At 39.0% G+C, this 20,776-nt stretch overlaps 1 protein-coding gene across 1 annotated transcript in view; it reads left to right on the top strand.

The window, feature by feature from the left end:
* The window catches only part of THSD7B (thrombospondin type 1 domain containing 7B), a 466,316-nt gene that overhangs the window by 124,640 nt on the left and 320,900 nt on the right, over window positions 1-20,776 (top strand). Inside the window, 2 exon segments of the mRNA XM_032209475.1 lie at window positions 4,022-4,276; window positions 9,722-9,888. Of these exon segments, the coding sequence (XP_032065366.1) occupies window positions 4,022-4,276; window positions 9,722-9,888 (422 nt within the window).

The following is a 20,776-nucleotide window of genomic DNA, read 5'->3' as shown; positions in this document are numbered from 1 at the left end:
TCGTGCCTCCTCATCAGTTTGTGTTTTTGGTTGTTTTCTTTGTGGATGTTTTTTGGTAGTATTCTGTGTGGCTATTGTGAGTGTGGGCCTGGTCTCATTCTTCATGTTTGGGATTCATTTGTTAATGAGGGCGGGAACACAGCCAAGCTCCCACCCAATCAACTCAAACCCCGACTGGCAGTTAAAAGGAAGAAACAGCCGAGATCTCACATTGCTCCTGGAAGCACGAATCCTGAAGATGACGAATGAGACTTCGTCGAAATGTCGCCAAGACACCTCCAATTTTACACAGGAGAAAACCCGAATAACCAAAGACCTACACAGATATATATATATATCTGTGTGTGTGTGTGTGTGTGTGTGTGTGTGTGTGTGTGTGTTCTATAGTTGTGGAGTAACTAGTAAGATTAATCTTTTTCAATATAATTTCTTGCCAAGCTCAAGGAAGATAATAATTCCATCAGCACAATGTCTATTACCATATTCAAACTTAGCTTTTTATAGAATGGGAACTTTGTTGTGTCTTTCAAATAAAAATTTAACCTTTCCTTCTGTCAACTTTTTCTGGGCTAATTTTCTTATCATTCCTGTAATGTAAATGTATTAACTAAATAAATGGAAATAATAATTTGAATACAAAAATATTCCAATAGCAAGTGACAAGAAATGATATATAAAGAAGCATTGATAGCTCATATTAGGTTAGATAGAAAATACAATAAATGTTGCTGAAATCATGGCTGGCTGTGGATCCCTCTCACTCTTCCTCATTTTCTTTATATGTCCCCTTTATCTGACCTGTAATTCCCTGATCTCACCATAAGAAAATAAGAAAGGGGATAGAAGGAGTTTATTAATGTTGCTGAAATATTTGCAGGACCAGTGGAATAGAAATGTATTTGTTAGTGTATTTCTGACCTTTTGTTTATTACATTTTGTGTGTGTGTGTGTGTGTATGTGTGTGTGTGTGTGTGTGTGTGTATATATATATATATATATATATATATATATAGTGTGTGTGTGTGTGTGTGTGTGTGTGTGTGTATACACACACACACACACACACACACACATATTCATATTCATTCATTCATTCATTCATTCTTGGGGGGGGGGCGTGATTTAGACAAAAGACATGTTGTTTTAGAGTTCCATTGTGCAAATTGTTCCTGTAGTTCCTGTGGGTTTTGTCTCACAAAGCATTAAAGATGTAGCCACCTTCCAATCTTGCTTGAACTATTCTGTAGTATTGTAATTGCACAGGAGCCTCTGTACTTAAATTCCTGTATAGACCTGATTAATTTGCCAGATGATTCATGGCTGGAAAAAGATATAAGCACATGTGTTAAAACCAAATCATTTTAAACAGTGCTTTCAGCAGCATTTTTGTTCGTTACTAGGGTAAATATATATTTCAAAAGGAAAAAGACCCCTGACAAAGGTATCCATTCATTTATTTAATGCATTCATGAACTCATTTTGGTACAGATTTGAATTATTTCCTCTTCTAGACCAGATTTTGCATAGGTTATACAGATTCTTCTTTCCTATGATATATTAAAATTTATGATAATGTTGCTGAATCAGTTTAGGCATGTAGATACCTGATTGGATAATGGCAGTCAGATGATTCATTTAATAATCTCCCTTGACCACTCCATCCTTATATTTTGAAAAAAGTATCAGGCTGGGGCAAAATTAGTAGAAGGCCCTTGCCTAGGGATCAACCCAATATAATATGCTATCATGTAGGAGTGATAAGTATGAGTCTGTGAGTGGGTCTCTGCTCACTTAGCCTGGAACACCAATAATATAGCACTATAATTTCAATTGTTCTGTGGTGCACACTTGCTTATCCATGATCCTGAATGATACAGTTATCTAGTAAGAAGGATGGTAGAAGGGAGATCTTTTCTTTTCTGTAATATATGTTTGAATGTATCATTTTACTATTTTCATTCTGCTTTCTGGAGTGATGGAAATTATTTGTTATCAAAAGTAATTTCTCCACTGAGGGTCCTGAAAGATATATTCCAAATCTCATTTCCAGTAGGTGAAGATGCTTGTTCAAGGCCACGCAAGTACCAATCACTGCTTCTTTTCTTTGTCTGAAATGAAGTTATTGGGCCTTGAAGCAAAAGAATGAAAGAAAGTAGCGATGCTGACACTCTCAGCAATACAAAAAAACAAGACTACCTTATCTGTTTGTCGTATTGCTATTGCAGGGATATGAATAGGAGCGATTGCTTTGCTGAGTACCCCTGCTGCAATGCCCATCTCCAAAATAATAATAATAATAATAATAATAATAATAATAATAATAATAATATTCTTCAAGCTGACAATATCAAGCATGTTAAAGTCAAGAAGAAGGTTAGAAGTAAATACATCTCAAAAGTGAAGAAGATATTAAAGTCCAAATTCAATGGAGGAAATACCATGAAGGCAAATAATACCTGGGAAATTCCAGTCATTACATACAGAGCTGGAATAATATACTGGACTCAAGCAAACACTAAAAGCCTTGGGTAGGAAGACTAGTGGTCCGCCGGCAGCTTGGGAGCTGGCAGCAGAGTCAGACAGTGAGAAGGTTGGGGAGGAGCACGGGCCGGTCTTTGAATCTAGGGAAGGCTCAGATGAGGGCTCTGCATCAGAGGCAGAGAGGGGGCCAGGGCCATCTGGGAGTTATGAGCTACCTCTGGAGCCTCCAGAGTTGGATATCAGCGAGGCAGAGGAACAGGGGGAGCCTGTTCCCAGTGTTCATGCGCAGAGCTGCCAGAAGGCAAGAACAGTTAAGATGAAAGGGGAGTAAGGCTTGGAGATGATTGCCCACCCCATAGGACATAAAGAAGGAGCAAAGGCACCTGAGTTTTTGAAGGAAGCAACTTTGTTCGTTCTGGTCGGTTTAAATTCTGAAGCTCCATTTTGATTCTTTGCTCCATGTGGCCTTGTAAGCTAATTGCCAATTTGGTCTTTGGCAGTGTTTCAAGGAAGATAAAGGTGGGTGCTTATCAGTCTTATCCTGAAGGACTGTGGCAGACTTCTGTCGGACTCTTTACAAACTATTTGTGACTGATTACGGGGTGTGAATGAACATAATTCACAGCCTTTGAAATAAAAAGAGGGCTTTGGGGACTAAGCATGTGCTTTTTACAGTATCAGGAGCCTAGGTCAGAACAACCAGAAAAATAATGACAATGTATCATTCATTCATGCAGCAATGTTGACAGACTCTACTTACCAAGGAAAATGGCTGGACATGGAATATTGCAACTACTTCAGATGAATAAAGAGGAAAAAAGGGCAGGGGGGGAAAATAGGCCAAATCAAACCTAAGCATCAGGCTGGCTTTGCAACGAACCATGATGATGATAATAATGATAATTTCAAACAAGCTATCTGAAAGATCTCTTTTTACATTTTTATGTAGCAAATATCAGTTACATTAATTTCCAGTTTACAAAGCAGCAATGGCCCTTTAGCACCTTTGCAATTTTATGCTACATTTAGTGTAATTAACTTCACATTATATGTGATTAAATGCTGTGATCCTGTTACAAAATTGTGGCACCATGAGACATTTATACAGAGAGGGCTATAGAGCTTGTCTCCCATTTCAAGAAATTAACACACCAGTCTTAATTATTTGAAGAAAAAACTTATTAGAGGAAGTCTCATTTTCTGAATGACATTTGCAGGGCCTACATACTTCAACTTTCCAAAAATCAGCCTTAAATCAATGAGATAGTAATATTGGAATCCTTTCAATGTTGCCATGTTCTTATATTCATTTAAAATGGTCCTTTAATCGAACCCCATGTACATTCTTACTCCTGCATTGTCTCTTTGGTTTCCTTAATCTCTTCTACTACTTGGCAAGAGATAACAAATTAGGGATTGATAAAATGTAACTGTGGGAAATCTAATTATTATGGAGTTGTCGTAGCAGGTTTTTTTTTTTCTTTTTCTCGAGTGATATAACTTCAGGATTTGTTTCTAACAAAACACTTTCTTATCACAGCCTTTGTATGCAAGAAGCCATCCCTTTGACCTTTCGCTCCTGCATTATGCCTAAAGACTGTCAAACATCAGGCTGGTCTTCCTGGAGCTCCTGTTCAAAGACTTGTTACTCAGGGGATCTCTCACCAGGATTCCGCAGCAGAAGAAGGATTATAAAGCACGAAGCTCTTGGAGCTGGCAGGGAATGTCCTGAAACGGAAGAAAGAGAAGCCTGTAATACAGATGGTGGTGAAAAACACCTTCAGCCTTGCCCAAGGTATACCATACCTTTGTATTTCTCATGTTTCACCAGAGTTGATCTTCAGGTGCCTCTAGTGCAGTGATGGCCAACCTTTTTGTCCTCGTGCACACAACAGTGTGTGTGCACATGCCCACACCCATAATACAATGCGTGCCCCCCCCCCTGAACTCCCCCTGCGCATGTGCGCACGACCACCCATGTGCCATTTTGGGCCTAGTAGGCTTCCCTGAAATCTCCTGGAACCAAAAATGCACTTCCCACCCCCGGTGCATGCCTATGCTGTTACAGGAGTTATGTTGGCCTCATATGCAGCTTTATTCCTCTCTAGCATTCATCTCCATTGTTCAGTGATGCATTTCCTGCTACTCTAGGATTTACCTTGATCTGTTCCTGTGAGGCACTTCCTGTTCCTGTTGGATGTATATCGATGGCTTGTATAGTGTTTTGCAGAGACCTGAAAATCAGCTGGCTGGCTGCACATAGCAATAGCAATAGCAATAACAGTTAGACTTATGTACCGCTTCATAGGGCTTTCAGCCCTCTCTAAACGGTTTACAGAGTCAGCATATTGCCCCCAACAACAGTCCGGGTCCTCATTTTACCCACCTCGGAAGGATAGAAGGCTGAGTCAACCCTGAGCCGGTGAGATTTGAACAGCCGAACTGCAGAACTGCAGTCAGCTGAAGTAGCCTGCAGTGCTGCATTTAACCACTGCGCCACCTCGGCTCTAATGCTTGGTTGAGCTCAGCTGGGGCTTGCGTGCCGGCAGAGAGGCCTCTGCGTGCCACCTGTGACACACCTGTCATAGGTTTGCCATCATGGCTCTAGTGGCTTTAGGGTCAGTCCTATGGTTGACATCTTTTGATCGAATGAAGAACAAAAGAGTGGATCCATGCACATTTTTCTGAATATGAGACAGATACCTGAACCCTTGTCCTCCATGCATCTTGGGATGTTTTTTTTTAAATATTTTTTTGGTATAGAAAATACAATGACCTTCAGAGAGAAATGCAGGAATGTTTTTAAAAAGTCTAGAATAGCTAGATTACATTTAGGAAGTGGCTCAGACAAAGTAATTTTTCCAATAGTCCTTGACTTGCAACCATTTGTTTAGTGATCATTTGAAGTTACAACAGCATTGAAAAAAGTGACTTATGACCGTTTTTCACACTTATGATTGTTGCAGCATCCCCGTGGTCACATGATCACAATTTGGATGCTTGGCAGCTGGTTCATATTTATGACAGTTGCAGTGTCCCAGGGTCAAGTGGTCACCTTTTGTGACCTTCTGAGAAACAAACTCTGGGGAAAGCCAGATTCACTTAGCAACTGTATTACTAACATTATAACTGCAGAACTGGAGTTATCACTTACGAACTGTGGCAAAAAAAAGCCATAAAACTCAACTGTCTTGCTTAGCAATGGAAATTTGGGGCTCAATTGTGGTTGAAGACTACCTGAATAAGAAGGATGAGATAAAGTACAATCATATTTGCAGAATTCTATTAGAATAGCCAGTCTGCAGCCTTGCTGTAGAGTAGAAAGGTCTGATCCATGTAGTGGGAATGGCATTCTGTGTCAGAACATAGCCAGGCAGAAAAATGTTACAGGTGCCTTTGCGTCAGCATTCTCTGGGGCATTGCCTAAGTTTGGTAAAGAGTTAATTGAGAACAAAGAAATGAGTAAGATGACATTTGGCTTTGGAAATGAAATTCAGCTTGTTGTTTGATGGTTTGCGCTTCCCCTGAAGGTGCAGCCTGGAGAGTGTGTGTGCTCTTTGGTTTTCAGCTATTGCTAGCCTCCCATATGACAATTCTAGAGAGGCAGTAGCATTGTTACTGCTAGAACATGGCTGGTCATGAGCAGTGGTGACATTCATTTTTTTTTTACTACTGGTTCTGTGGGCCTGGCTTGGTGGGGGTGACAAGGGAAGGATACTGCAAAATCTCCATTCCCTCCCCACTCATGGGGGAAGGATATTGCAAATTCTCCATTCCCAGCCTACTCTGAGGCCAGCCAGAGGTGGTATTTGCCAGTTCTCTGAACTACTACAAATTTCCGCTACCGATTCTCCAGAATCTGTCAGAACCTGCTGAATTTCACCCATGGTCATGAGTCAAGTGGATTTGCAGCATTCTGGGTGCCTTGAGCACATTCCAACTTGGACTATGGAGAACTATCCTCTATGTGAAAAGTATGCCAAAATTAACCCAAGTGGTAACCGATACAAAGATCTGGTTCCCAGGATACAGAGACTGAAAAAATCTGCACTATTGCTTTCCAAGCATACTTTAAAGTATTCTCATGAACTGTTAAATTCTCAATGGTTTGGGCATTAACTGTCTGAGCCATTTGCCTAACCTGTTAAGAATCTGCTGCTAAGACATGTAGGAAACACCCTCAGAAGTTGTTTTCCCATCCCCAAAAAGCATATCGAACCTTATGAATAAAATAAACATTTTGCCAATGCGAGGTAAACTTACTTTTTAAAGATAGATCTTCCTCAGTATTTTGTAAACTATGTTCAGAGGCTATTGGGGGAGGGGGTGTTATTGGAGGAAATGAAGGATGAAGAATTCAGTCTGTGCTCTTTCATTGCCATTTCACTGCTCTCAAAAATTTTAAAACATTCATAACAGCAACAGCAATAACATTTGGACTTACATACAGCTTTACTGCCCTCTCTAAGCGATTTACAGAATCAGCATATTGTCCCCAACAGTCTGGTTTCTCATTTCACCCACCTCGGAAGGATAGAAGGCTGAGTCAATCTTGAATCTGGTGAGTTTTGAACTGCCAAATTGCAGGCAACCAGCAGTCAGCAGAAGTAGCCTGCAGTACTAAACTCTAACCACTGCACCACCATGGCTCATAATGTCACATTTTTGCATAATCTATCTTTCTTATCATTGCCCTTTAAAAGAGAAAATAAGTTTAATATTAGAACATAACAAAATATGAAAGAAACACATATGTAGATTTGTACATATCTAGTACATAATGTTTAGGCATAGAACTAGAAGTGAAAACATAATTATCAGGCATATAATTAACTAAAAGCGATGAAGTTTTAAATATATGAAAGTTTATCCCACCCTGTGGCTTCTGACCTCAACTTTCTATTGAATTACTGAATTCTTGGTGACTTGATCTTCTACTTTTGGTAAATTACAAATTACAAGTAGATAAAAGTACACACACACACACGTGCAAAATTGAGATTCTCTTGGCAACGTTTCGGTGAGGTCTCACTCGCCATCCTCAGGCTGGTGTTTTTGGCTTAAAGTGTGATCGGAGCTGCTGTCTTTCTATAAATCTTGGTGGGGGTTAGGGTTAGGGTTAGAGTTAAAGCTTAAAGCTACAGGACATGAAATTAATTTTGAAGGAATCAGGTTAATCTCCAAAATTGAACACTTCAACAAGAGAATAATTATGGAAGTCATCAAAATAGAGAAGCACCCCCATAACATGAATAAACATGACAATACCTCCTACCTACCAGACATCTGGAAACCAGCCCCAGTTAACAAACGAACCACACCCACCACCCAGGCCGTTGCAACACAAAACAACAATGGACACACAGCCAGCACCAATCAGCACCAATCTACCAATCATGATACAGCCACACATCCAATCAATTCACTTACTGAAACAAAGCCAGCACTCCACACACACACCTCACCAAGATTTATAGAAAGACGGCAGCTCCAACTACGCTTTAAGCCCAAAACCCAGCCTGAAGATGACGAGTGACACCTCGCTGAAACGTTTCCAAGACAATCTCAATCTTACAATCAGGCTACTAGATCATAGCTACTGCTCTTTGAAGATACTTTCATTGAAGTGAGAGCATGCTGAGGATATTTTTTTAAGTTACTAATTTTTGCAAATTCAGAATCCTGCTACACTGTGCTCAACATCAGCTGAAAAACCAGAATGTTCATTTCTTCAAAAGCAGTAAAATAAAAGCTATTGAATATGAGTATGCAGGCATCTAGACTTGAAGAGGAAAAGGTCTCTCGGTATGCATGGGATACTGACTTCACACTTATCAGCAGTTCTGTGTGCTGCCAAGAAACCATGGAAGTGCCATTAGGTGCATTGTGAGAATAAAACAAGAAGAAAATAATGCAAGTGTTTCCGAGTGTCTTTTTGCTTGTAAAACTATAGAGAGAATAAAAGCAAATGTCACTGTAATTTTCCTTTCTTTGGGTAAAATACCTTCTTCATATAGACTTATAATGTTTGCCTTTTCAGTAAATAAGAGTTAGGAAGACAGATAGGCTATTCCTTTTCTCTTTCTCTTTCTCTCTCTGTCTCACTCTCACTCTCACTTACTTTCTTCATGATACATGTACAATTCCAGGCACATTTGGATAAAATTGGAATTTCCTGGGAAAAGACAAAACACAAATAAGTATAAAATTCAAGCCAGTTCATCTTAATTGAAGAACTTACCTTGGAAGAAACGAAGCTCCAAAATAAGATGTGAATATTTATAGTACGTTCCCAAGCCAACTTTTTAGTATTTTTCAAAACCTACATATTACCCTACTGATCTAGTACCACGTAGCTAAGGGGAGCATTTAGCAAACCAAAAGTATTCATTCCAACCAATATAAAGTCTTGTTTGTTGGTCCAATATGATACTCTAATCACAATGGCATAAATGGAATATTTAGTTGGAAGTGGTTTATATGCTGCTCCAATTGAAAGTGGTTTTCAGTGGCTTACCATACCCTCTTTACATAAATCAGGCTGAAGACTGCAAAGTCCAAAAGAAATCATAGAGTTCAAGGCAATGCACATTGATGAGCTGGGGAAAAGTGGTTTAGACCTGTAATATTTTTGGTAGGCAAATAGGACGCATGGTTTCATTGAAGATCTTTGTAATGAGCCTTGTCCAGCTGTTTGTTCTTGCAAGCTTCTATGTCTGCCTATATATTATTGCTTATTATTCTTCCTATGGATAGTGGATCTCTTTTCAAATTGATCCGGTGAGGAAGAAAAAAACATAGAACATGGAATCATAGGTCTGGAAGTGACCTCAGAGGTGTCCTAGTCCAGCCCCATGCTCAAGATAGGACAGGATTCTCATACCATCCCAGTCAAAAGAAATGTCCATAGTTTTACAGTGAAGATAGAAAAAAGCTTACAGCAAAGGTAGAAAAAGAAAAGAAAAAGTATAACTTTTATCCAGTCCAGCAGCCCAGGATGAATGAAATGGCCTCATGTTTTTTTCTTTCCTCTTGTTGGTTTCTTTCAGTTTAGGAAATCCTGAGATATTCAGTACATTCCTGAGGAAATGTAGATGAAGTAAATTCCTCTAAAATGGATGGAATTTATGCTTCAAAAATAGCATCTAGTTTTTTGGTTCGTTTATTTGCAAAATTGTTAAGTGGATCTCTTTGTCAATGGACTTTACATAAATGTTTCCCATTCCTTATTCTCTACAAGATATTCATGGAAAACCTCTGAATGGAAGGAATGTGATGTTTCCCTCCTGTTGGAAAGGCAGGATCCTCGACTCGATAAACATGGAGCACTCTGTGGAGGTGGGATACAGATCCGCGAGGTCTACTGTGCCCAGACAACTTTGGAGGAAATGCATAAGTCCAAGGAAGGTACATAGAAATTATTTATATCTTTTCTGGTAAATAAGGGATAGGTCCGTGAGAGAGAGAGGGGGGGGGTTATACAGAAAATCCCATGTTTTAGCTGCCTCATATCTAGGTGAACTGGGGGGGGGGGTTTCTTTGAGTCTGTGTAAGGTAATCTGAATAAATAACCAAACTGAGATGAAATGAAAATAAAAAGGCAGAATACATATTTCACAGCAAAATTGGAAAAATATTATTTTGTGTTATCATTGCAAATAAGTACAATTTAGATTCATGTCATGTATACGCATGTATGCACAGAGTTTGAAATAAAAACAGTATTGAAAGAGTGGATATTAGCTGATACAGAGCTGTCAAGTAAGGATCATGTGTATTTGTTTTAGTTGTCAAACTGACTCATTTTGATGGGGGCATCCCATTTTGGATGTGGCTAGTAGATTAGTAGAAGAACCTACCTCCATTCTCTCTACACATTGGCTCTTTACATCTGTTTTAATATTAATTGTAATAAGTGGTGGGTTCCAGCAGGCACTACTGCCAGTTCACTCATGAGTGCTGTGCGCACCTGTGCAGTGCAATAAAAATTGCTCTGCACATGTGCAGAAGCCAGAAACAAGATGGTGGCACCTACAGCGCCACCTGGAGAACGAGTTTGGGGGCATAGCAGGTCTGGATCGCTGCTGATTTCAATGACTCAGGCCGCCAAACTACTACCAGCTTGGCCAAATCAGTCTGAACCAGTAGGAACCCACCACTGACTGTAATGCTTTAACTTTCAATGTCCAATGATTTAATGTTTTATTCCTGTAATTGTTTATCTTGTTCTTTAAGATGCTCAGAATCTCTTGGTAGAGAAAGCGATGGGTGGCACAGAAATTTAAATAAATAAAATAAAATGCTTTGCATTTATTTTAAATACCCACTCTTTCGAAAAATATAATTTTGTTACAGAAATGGTGGTCAAAATCCTGTACCTTAAACCCAGAACTGGCTTGTTTGAAAAGAAAAACTGAGTCCATCTTTAAGAGAGGTTGCTTGCCTCCTACATTTGGCCTGAATTCTCTCCTAGCTGATTATCGATTCTGTCCATTTGTAAGAGGCGGGGTTGGGCACCTTTATCGCCATCCCATCCACCACAAAGAACATCTTTGCCTCCTGCTAAGCTTATATTCAGATTTTGCAGGGAAACTCTTTATAAAGTGAGCAAGATAATCACTCCCTTTTGTTCACTATGTTCATTAGCAGTTCTTCTATGGTTGTTATCTTCTGCTTTCTTTCCTCTGGATGGTTGCCCTGGTGTCAGAGTTTTACTGAACAGACATGGACCCATCAAAAAAAAAAACTTAAGGGGACTGGCTTGATCCAAGCCATAAAAGTAGAGCTTTGAAATCATCTAATTTGAAATATAAAAGTATTGCAATGCAGCCAACTTATAGAAGTCATCTCTTTGAATTAATTAGGAAAAATCATGGTTAATTGGTTTAGTTCACTGCTGTGGGGAAAAGATTTTCCAAAGTTTTATGCTGCTTTAAAATCGAAGGGGGAAATGTTTCCCATAATAAACATCAACGACCAGTTAATACTGCTGTTTTAATACAGTACAATAAAAGCAATTTCTTTCTTTAGAAGAGCTCAGAATGGTATAAAGTCCACCTTCCCCGAAGCATTCAGAGTAGGGAGATACAGATTTTACATTGTGTCATGCCCCCATGTAAAAGGGTTTTTACACAGTATGTAACCTACGTGGAGTTTTTAGTTATATTGGCCACAGGAGGCACTACATGACTGCTTTCATCCTATTTGGGATTTATCAGAAATTGGTAGTCAGACATTATTCTATGCGATTCAAATTCTCCATCAGGATTTGAATTTGTTGACCTTTGTGTGTAGAGTATAGAGTGCATACAGTGCATTAGGAGCTATCTATGGTGCTCAGTGGTTTCAAAAGAGATTTATGGAAGCTCTCAGAGTGTCCTTTACTTTGCTCTCAGTCTGACATAAAATTGGTATATTTTATTTCCTTTAAAGACAGAACCCAATAGTATCCAAATACTATCTTCCAAAAATAAAGGTCAGCCCTTCTCTCAGAATTCTAGGTAAAAATGGACTCCTACTGGGCCACAAACTAATTGATTCCATTTTAAATCCCTGTTTTGAAATGATTCTAAATCCTTTTGGTTGAAACTTCTTGGCCTATTGACTTTCCCCCAACTTTTGTTTGATATTCACCTCAGAGAATTTGACCACCTATTCTTTCTTTTATCATCTGGTATTTACTTCTAAGAAAGGTATTACTCAGATGGTCATATAATATCATGCCGGGGGTTTCATTCTGTCAGTTTTAAAAACTCAAGGAAGAGGGCCATGACCAAATGTGAGGGTCACTGGAAATTTGAAAGGAATTTGTACATTTAAGGCGAAACTCACTTCAGCTCTTTCTGAAGCAGACACTTATCCAGATAGAGTAGGACTGTTTTTGAGCAAGGCTTTGATGGGCTTTAATTATAGGCATTAATAATATGCACATCTGGGACTTAACTACAAGGTGTATGGAGAAATCCCAGAATAAGCTCTGTATGGACCCAACTATACATACTCCTATGATGTGGGCCTACAACTGGACAGCTGTCTCTCTTACGGAATAATATGTGTTTGTTTCACGAATAAAAATCGTAATCCAATAAACCAGAATATATTGGACCAAGAGCAAATATTCCTGTGCATCAGTTCTTACCTCTTATCCTCTTTTTTTATGTACTTCATATAATATATTCCGATGTATTTAGAGATTAAACTAATCCATTCCTTTTCTTATTTAGATGTTGTGGTTAACATAACCTTTCATTTTTCCTTAAGATATGGTGAAGAAGGGGATGGGTCACAGACTGATTTTTGCCTGCTGTAATCTCCAAACTGAATAATAATAATACAGTTCAGCCATGAGATTAAAAAAAGCAGAAAGCAGATCAGAGATAGAGACATGGGCATGAATGGCTTATGGAGATAAAATGGTTTGATGTTAAGGGGAAGCATAAAATACAACTCTCTACTTTCTCATATTACCACCTCTGTAAGAGCCAAAATTGTACTAAAAATCCTGATTGTAATATATGAGGTATGATTTAACAGTCTTATTTATTACTTAATTGAAATCTATAAACGGATGTATAGAGTCCAGTGACTCTGAAACCATTAATATTGACCTCATAAGCTCTACTGAATTCAGTGTGATAGATCCAAAAAAGGGGTTTCAGTTTGCCACTAAAAAGGATTATTTTCTGTACTTAATTCTTCATGTTGTTTTCCAAATATCGAATTATTTGTGGCAATAATCCTCTAATTACAAGGGTAATTTATTGCAATATGACCTTAAATCAATAGCCACGTATTTTCAGCTCTTCCATCTTTAATGCCACGTACAGCCTATAATTAATTTTAACTTCATATATTCATGTTTTTTTCTCTCTTTATGTCTGCTTCTGTTGTATTTTCTCTCCTGTTTTATTTTAAAAGACAAACAGTAACAAAAAAAAATGTTAATTGTTCTGCCGGTGAGGGCTGATGAGGACAAGGCATATGACATATGATCAGTACAATCAATAGTTATGCGACTCTCTCATAAATTGGAAAATGAATGAGTGTTGTTTTTCATGAGGATCTTGTCAGGCTAGAAACAATGTCTTATCTGCTGCAATTATATCAGCAGGACTGGTTTGATGAGTTAGGATCCATAATAGTGATTCTCTAGCCTCAAGGTGTGATTGTGTCATTGAGAAACAGCCTGCAAACATGTGGAATTGATAAATGGAAGAGCTAAAACTGAAAGTATATTTAATGGGCATAGAATAAAATATACAGTAGATAACAACCTGGACCTTACCTTTTCTCAGACAGGAAACAGGAACATCAAGACTGAAGTACAGAAGGAAATTATGAAATGAATTGATTTGTTTTCCTAAAGTGGACATGGGTAATAGGAAATATCTATCTATTCTAAGGGGCTTAATTGTCTTGATGAATGACACACCTTCTGACTAGATATAAGCATATTCTGACTAGTTTTACATTATTGGGGCAGTCACCTATTGATTAATGGTTTATTGCCAAACATTTGTATAACTAGAATGGATCAGATTAAAGCTACATTGTCAAGACACAACAGAGCAAGTCAATACATGAAGGAAACTGATTAAACTGATGTATCATTAAAGGACCTATGCATAGGAATCTTCTCAATTAACAGTTAAGTACCTGCCTAGAGTTAGTTAAGAGTCTACAAAATTCAAGGGGAGGAGATTGGACTTTGTCCACTTGTGGCTTTGTAGAAATTCTAGACTGGTCCCTCTTTTAACTCCGTCCCCATATTCTGCAAATACTTTTCCTACATCCAAAAGTAATGGCATAATGGATAGCAGCTGATGCTTTTAAAACAAGATGTAAATGTATTTATTTAGGTTTTATGATTGTTAGTATAAGGTAGCCTACTTTCCAGGGAAGTTTGGAAATTCAAAGATGTAAATTCATGAAAAGAACAAAATTTAATTTACAACCAATTTTTTCCCCCTTCATAATGAAAGTGGAAGGAATAGATATTAAAGATGATTCACCCGTTTCATCTGACTATTAGTGGACAAGAACGTTTATAAGGATATCACATTGGTTTTGAGGGCATTGCACTGGTTACAAATGGGTGCCTTTCGCAATAGTAGTTTTATTCTTAAATCTCATGTGGCTTGATTCCTAATGCTTTTTACCCTGGAAATACTTCGAATGGAATTTGCCCACCCTGATCACTCAACAGGAGAAGAGATGGTACAATCTCTGTTCCCCCAAAAATTATTAGCATAGTTCGAAATGGCAATGCGATTTGGAATAGTTTTCTTTCACAAAATAGTTGATAGGTCTGAGATGTTAAGAGATGCTGCTAAGTTGCTCCCATTGATTAGTGTTTTATCTGTAAGGGGTTTGGTTTTTGTTTTTGTTTTAATTTACAGTTTATATTAGACAGTGCTATGGAAAGTTTCTAGTGGCATTAATTGTTTTTGTATTCTTGTTTTTGTGTGAACCACCAGAAGCCATTTTGTGGAATAGTGATCTATATATAAAAAAATAATAATAAATGAAATTGTATAAAAAGAATCACTATTTTTTTATCCTGCCTTTATCACTTTATAAGTAGCTCAAAGTAGTGAACACACACACACACACACACACACACACACACAAACAGGTGCACACACACTCACACATATACACTACCCTAATAATATTTCTGCCAAGCATGCTATATATTACTATATTGCAATGTTTTCAGGGCAAATAAAACATTAGCTTTTGTGACAACTGTTATGCAATAGGCCCCAAGAAAGTCTTTTTTTGTTTGTGATTGTAGATACAGGAATGTGTGTGGATCATTGCAGACTTTTCTTAAATCATATTAATTCCTAAATTAGAACTTCTTTACTGAATGATTAGATGCCCTGTATATCTTGCCTTGCTCCTATTTTTTGTGTGTTATAAATCTGCTATATTCATTACGGGACGATGGCACAAAACTCTCTGTGTTGATTGCTTAATAACAAGACAGTGAGCTTTTGGAATAGCTTACCACCTGGATAATTGCTGCAGTGAAACTGAAGGTAGAAATATCTAGCAATAGCATTAAATCTTCACACAATGGCAGCAACCTACACAGTGTGCCTTAAAGATGATATAGCAAGACCATTAAAAAGCTCATAATAGGTTGGTTATTCTTGACTCTTTCCTCATGGTAAATGTCAATTATGCACAACACCAGCTATTATATACTAATAATATATCTCCAGTCAGTTTAGAAATGCAGGATATTGCATGGCTAGAATTACTGTTTTTAGGACAGTATTGAGTCAGATAGATCTTGTTGAAACCTTACTATTTCCTGGTATTGTGTCACTTCTCTGTTGCTGAGTCCTCTTTGAACATTAATCTAACAAACGTAATAGATTAGTCAACCATGGCTGAGGCTATTCCTTGAAAATTTTATACATATTAGCAGTTCATTATTGGTACACAATTGTACTTGAAATTCTGTCTTGCTTTGCTCTTGACTTTTATATAAAATAGAACAATACTGAATAAAATGTTTAGCATATTTGCATTATCTGTTTTACAGTATATTCTTCTTCCAATTTTAGTATCACTTCTTTTTCTTTCTCTTTTTTTAATTTATATGCCAACCATTTCCTAGTATATTTGAAAATTCAAAACTTCTTTGGTTTGCATAGTTCATCTTTATTTCTATCTCTCTCACTGTTAATATAAATGGCTCTCTAGGAGCTTAATTTGTTTGATAATAATTGTGCTCCTTGGTGATTTTTAATTTTTTTTCTTCCTTTATTTTTATCTCATCCAAAATCACTTGTACTTTCTATTTCCTTTTCTTTTTAAATTCAATATTTTATTGTATAACAACACCCTCTTATTAAAGTCTTGCTTTCATCGCAAACTGTTCTTAATCCTGTACCTTTATTAAGGTTATTTCCCCAAAAAATATCTTAACTTCTTTTTACAATCCTTCATTACTGTTTCCTTTTGCAGCATCTCATTCAGTCTCCACTTAAAAGAGCTATTTTTCCTGTTAAAAGTTAAAGTTAATGGATTGTTGTCTTCGGTAATTTTTATAAAAGCTAAAGCCTAAGACATGCAACTCATATCTATTCTAGAAAAGACATGCCTTTCAGAGTATATTTTTTGGGTGACAAAAGAATTTTTACCTCTCCATAGTTCAACAAACTCCAAATTGTCCATTTAATTGATATCAGATTAATTATTTCAATTAAAAATAATGTGCAAGTTCATTTGTTCTCATACTTTTAGGGGCTTTTTTATATGTTGTAAGTGTACCATAATATAGTAACTATAGTAGTTTAAATATATATATATATATATATATATATATATATATATATATATATATATATATATATATATATATATATATATATGCAATTCACCAGTAACTGATAAATTGGCATACTTACATTTTAAATATATAAATATTTCATATTTAGAGAGATAAAGAGATGTGAACCTACCACTTAATGCATGCTTATAGAATCACTTAACATATTTTACTTACCTTAAAGTGAGCTCCTGTTACTTGGCCCAGCTTCTGTCAACCTAGCAGTTCGAAAGCATGTAAAAATGTAGAAAAATAGGAACCACCTTTGGTGGGAAGGTAACAGTGTTCTGTGCACCTTCGGCATTTAGTCATGACAACCATATGACCACGGAGATGTATTCAGACAGTGCTGTCTCTTTGGCTTTGAAACAGAGATGTGCGCCACCCCCTAGAGTCAGGAACAAGTAGCACATATGTTCGAAGGGAACCTTTATGGTTAAAGTGAAGTAACAAATAATTTCAAAAGATTTCAGCACATGTCAGGCATGTATTGACTTTTCTTCTGTGGGTATCACGATTCATTGCCTGAGACTTTAATATTGACTAAAGAGAAGTCAGATCCAATAGTCCTTCTGAAAGACAATCTGTCTTGATGTTCTCATTTTTTCAAAGCCATTCTAAGGTGTTTTTGTTGTTGTTGTATTTGGGAAAGCTCTCAATTCAGTCTGCTGATATTTTCCGATCTGTAGAGAATAAGAAGTTAAATAACCATAAGAAGCTGCAATATTCTTTCTAGGAGATTGAAAGAATAGCGGGAAAGAGAGAGAGATCAAAGGGTATCATATTTTGTTTTCTTACTTATTTTTGTTTTGATTTTTATCAGTATCAGAGAGGATAAATATCTGTTGTTCTAAGCACCCAGGGTTACAGTTAAGATCAATATAATATGTAGCAATTTTTAATACTAAATTTACTTTGTGCTAATTTAATCCAATTTACTATTGTGCCAGAGTAAGGATGCTGTAGATTTTTTAAACATATCTGTATATATTCCTTTTTATATTATTTTATTATATTAATATAAAACAAAAGTAGCACATTATATTATTTGAGTACAATTGTCTTGACTGGATATTATTAATACTTTGATGTTTAGACTAAACTGAACTTGTATAGATAATACATGGAGTTTGCTATTGCCTTGAAGAAAATAAGTTTGCATTTCATTATGGTCCCCTTTTGTAGTTCGGTCAAATAATGTTTGTAAATTCTGAACTCTTGCTGGGGCATATAGTTTAGTAGCTGAATAGGACATTCAAGTCTTCTATTTCTGGTGCTTCACAAACATATATTTGGTTGGAAAGTGGCACTTGTTGGAATTGTGTATATTAAATCATAGTACTCAGCAAGTAAGATTCTGAGTCAGTTTTTTTAATTTAAGAAGACTTTTTACTCGTAATCGGCATTTCAACCACATGATGTTTGTAACTGACTCAGAGTTGGTTTGAACATTAATGTTCAAAGCTCTTTGAATATTGTCTTGGCCTGAAATCTATCTGAATCAAGCAGTTTGATGATTCTGTTCATCTATATAACAGATGGGGAACTATGGCCATTTTATGACTTCTGGACTTCAACTCCCAGAATTCCTGAGTCAGCATGGCTGGCTCAGGAATTCTGGGAGTCGAAGTCCACAAGTCATAAAAGGGACACAGTTCCCCACACCTGTTATGGTGACTTTTAGAACACCAATCTGTTCTTCAAGACACATTTTTGGTAGCCGGTCAGATTCCATTGGAAGACTTTATTTTATTTATTTATTTATTATTAATGCTTATAGGCCGCCCTTTTCCCTGAGGGGACTCAGGGCGGCTTACATAAAATAAGGGGGGGGGTATACAGACAATAGACACAACAATACATAGAAGTAAAATAGTAAGCAACATTCATTCATCATTCGGGTGGGGACAGTTATCTTTGTCCCCAGGCCTGACGGGCTAGCCAGGTATTAAGGGCTGTGCGGAAGGTCTGGACGGTGGTGAGGGTACGTATCTCCACGGGGAGATTGTTCCAAAGGGTCGGAGCTACTACTGAAAAGGCTCTCCTCCGTGTAGTTGCCAGTCGGCACTGACTGGCAGATGGAACTCGGAGGAGGCCTAATCTATGTGATCTAATTGGTCGCAGGGAGGTAATTGGCAGGAGGCGGTCTCTCAAGTACCAGACCCACTACCATGAAGGGCTTTATGAGTGATAAGTAGCGCCTTGAAGCGCACCCGGAGATCAACAGGTAGCCAGCGCAGCTCGCGGAGGATAGGTGTTATGTGGGTGAACCGAGGTGCACCCACAATCACTCGCGCGGCTGCGTTCTGGACTAGCTGAAGTCGCCGGATGCTCTTCAAGGGCAGCCCCATGTAGAGCACGTTGCAGTATTCCAGCCTAGAGGTCACAAGGGCCCGAGTGACTGTTGTGAGGGCCTCCCAGTTCAGGTAGGGTCGCAACTGGTGCACCAGGTGAACCTGGGCAAATGCCCCCCTGGTCACAGCCGTCAAATGGTGGTCAAAAGTCAGCTGTGGGTCCAGGAGGACTCCCAAGTTGCGAACCCTCTCTGAGGGGTATAAAGTTTGGCCCCCCAGCCTGAGCGATGGAACACTGATCGAATTATTGGGAGGAAAGCACAACAGCCACTCGGTCTTCTCTGGGTTGAGTACAAGCTTGTTAGCCATCATCCAGTCCATAACGGCCTCAAGACCTCGGTTCATCACGTCCACCACTTCATTGAGTTGGCACGGGGCGGACAGATACAATTGAGTATCATCCGCGTATTGATGGTATCTTATCCCGTGCCTCCGAATGATCTCACCCAGCGGTTTCATATAGATGTTGAATAGTAGGGGGGATAAGACCGAACCCTGCGGCACCCCATATGTTAGGGGCCTAGGGGTCGATCTCTGCCCCCCCACTAACACCGACTGCGACCTGTCCGAGAGGTAGGAGGAGAACCACCGTAACACAGTGCCTCCCACCCCCACCTCCCGCAGTCGTCGCAGAAGGATACCATGGTCGATGGTATCGAAAGCCGCCGAGAGGTCGAGGAGAACCAGGATGGAGGCATGGCCTCCATCTCTGGCTCTCCAAAGATCATCGGTCAATGCGACCAAAGCGGTTTCTGTGCTGTAACCGGGTCTGAAGCCTGACTGGAAGGGGTCGAGATAGCTTGCTTCCTCCAAGGACCGCTGAAGCTGGAAGGCCACCACCTTCTCAACAACCTTCCCAACAAATGGGAGGTTGGAGACTGGACGGTAGTTGTTAAGGACAGCTAGATCCAAAGATGGCTTCTTCAGGAGGGGTCTCACCACCGCCGCTTTAAGTGCGGCGGGGAAGTGCCCCTCCCGAAGGGAGGCGGTAACAACCGCCTGGATCCAGCCTCGTGTCACCTCACTGCTGTTAGCAACCAGCCATGAGGGACACGGGTCCAGTACACAGGTGGAGGCACTCACAGCTCTCATGGCCTTGTCCACATCCCCAGGGGCAACATCCTGAAACTCAACCCAGAGGTGGTCTACCAATTCATCCTCTTGTGCCTCGGCTGGAACTGCAGGGATGGAGTCCAAATCCGACCGAAACCAAGCAATTTTGTCCGCTAAGAATTGGGCATAATCCTCAGCTCTACCCTGCAAGGGTTCCCCCGTATCCCTCCTATTTAGGAGGGAACGGGTTATCCTAAACAGGGCAGCTGGGCGGGACTCAGCGGACGCAACCAAGGTGGCAATGTGAGATCTTTTTGCTGCCCTAAGTGCCCTGATGTACTCCTTGGTGCTGGTTGTTAGGATTGCTCGGTTCAACTCGGATTTATCGGACCTCCATAGGTGCTCTAGGCGTCTCCTCCGGCGCTTCATCTCCCGGAGCTCCTCGGTGAACCAAGGAGGCTTCCGGGATCCGCCGCCTCGGAGGGGCCGTAGTGGCGCAATCCGGTCGAGGGTCTCTGATGCTGCCGAGTGCCAGGCAGCAACC

Source organism: Thamnophis elegans, chromosome 1 (assembly GCF_009769535.1).
Source record: "Thamnophis elegans isolate rThaEle1 chromosome 1, rThaEle1.pri, whole genome shotgun sequence".
Classification (NCBI taxonomy): domain Eukaryota; kingdom Metazoa; phylum Chordata; class Lepidosauria; order Squamata; family Colubridae; genus Thamnophis; species Thamnophis elegans.
The sequence above is the reverse complement of the archived record's forward strand: the minus strand, read 5'-3'. Positions and strand labels throughout refer to the sequence as shown.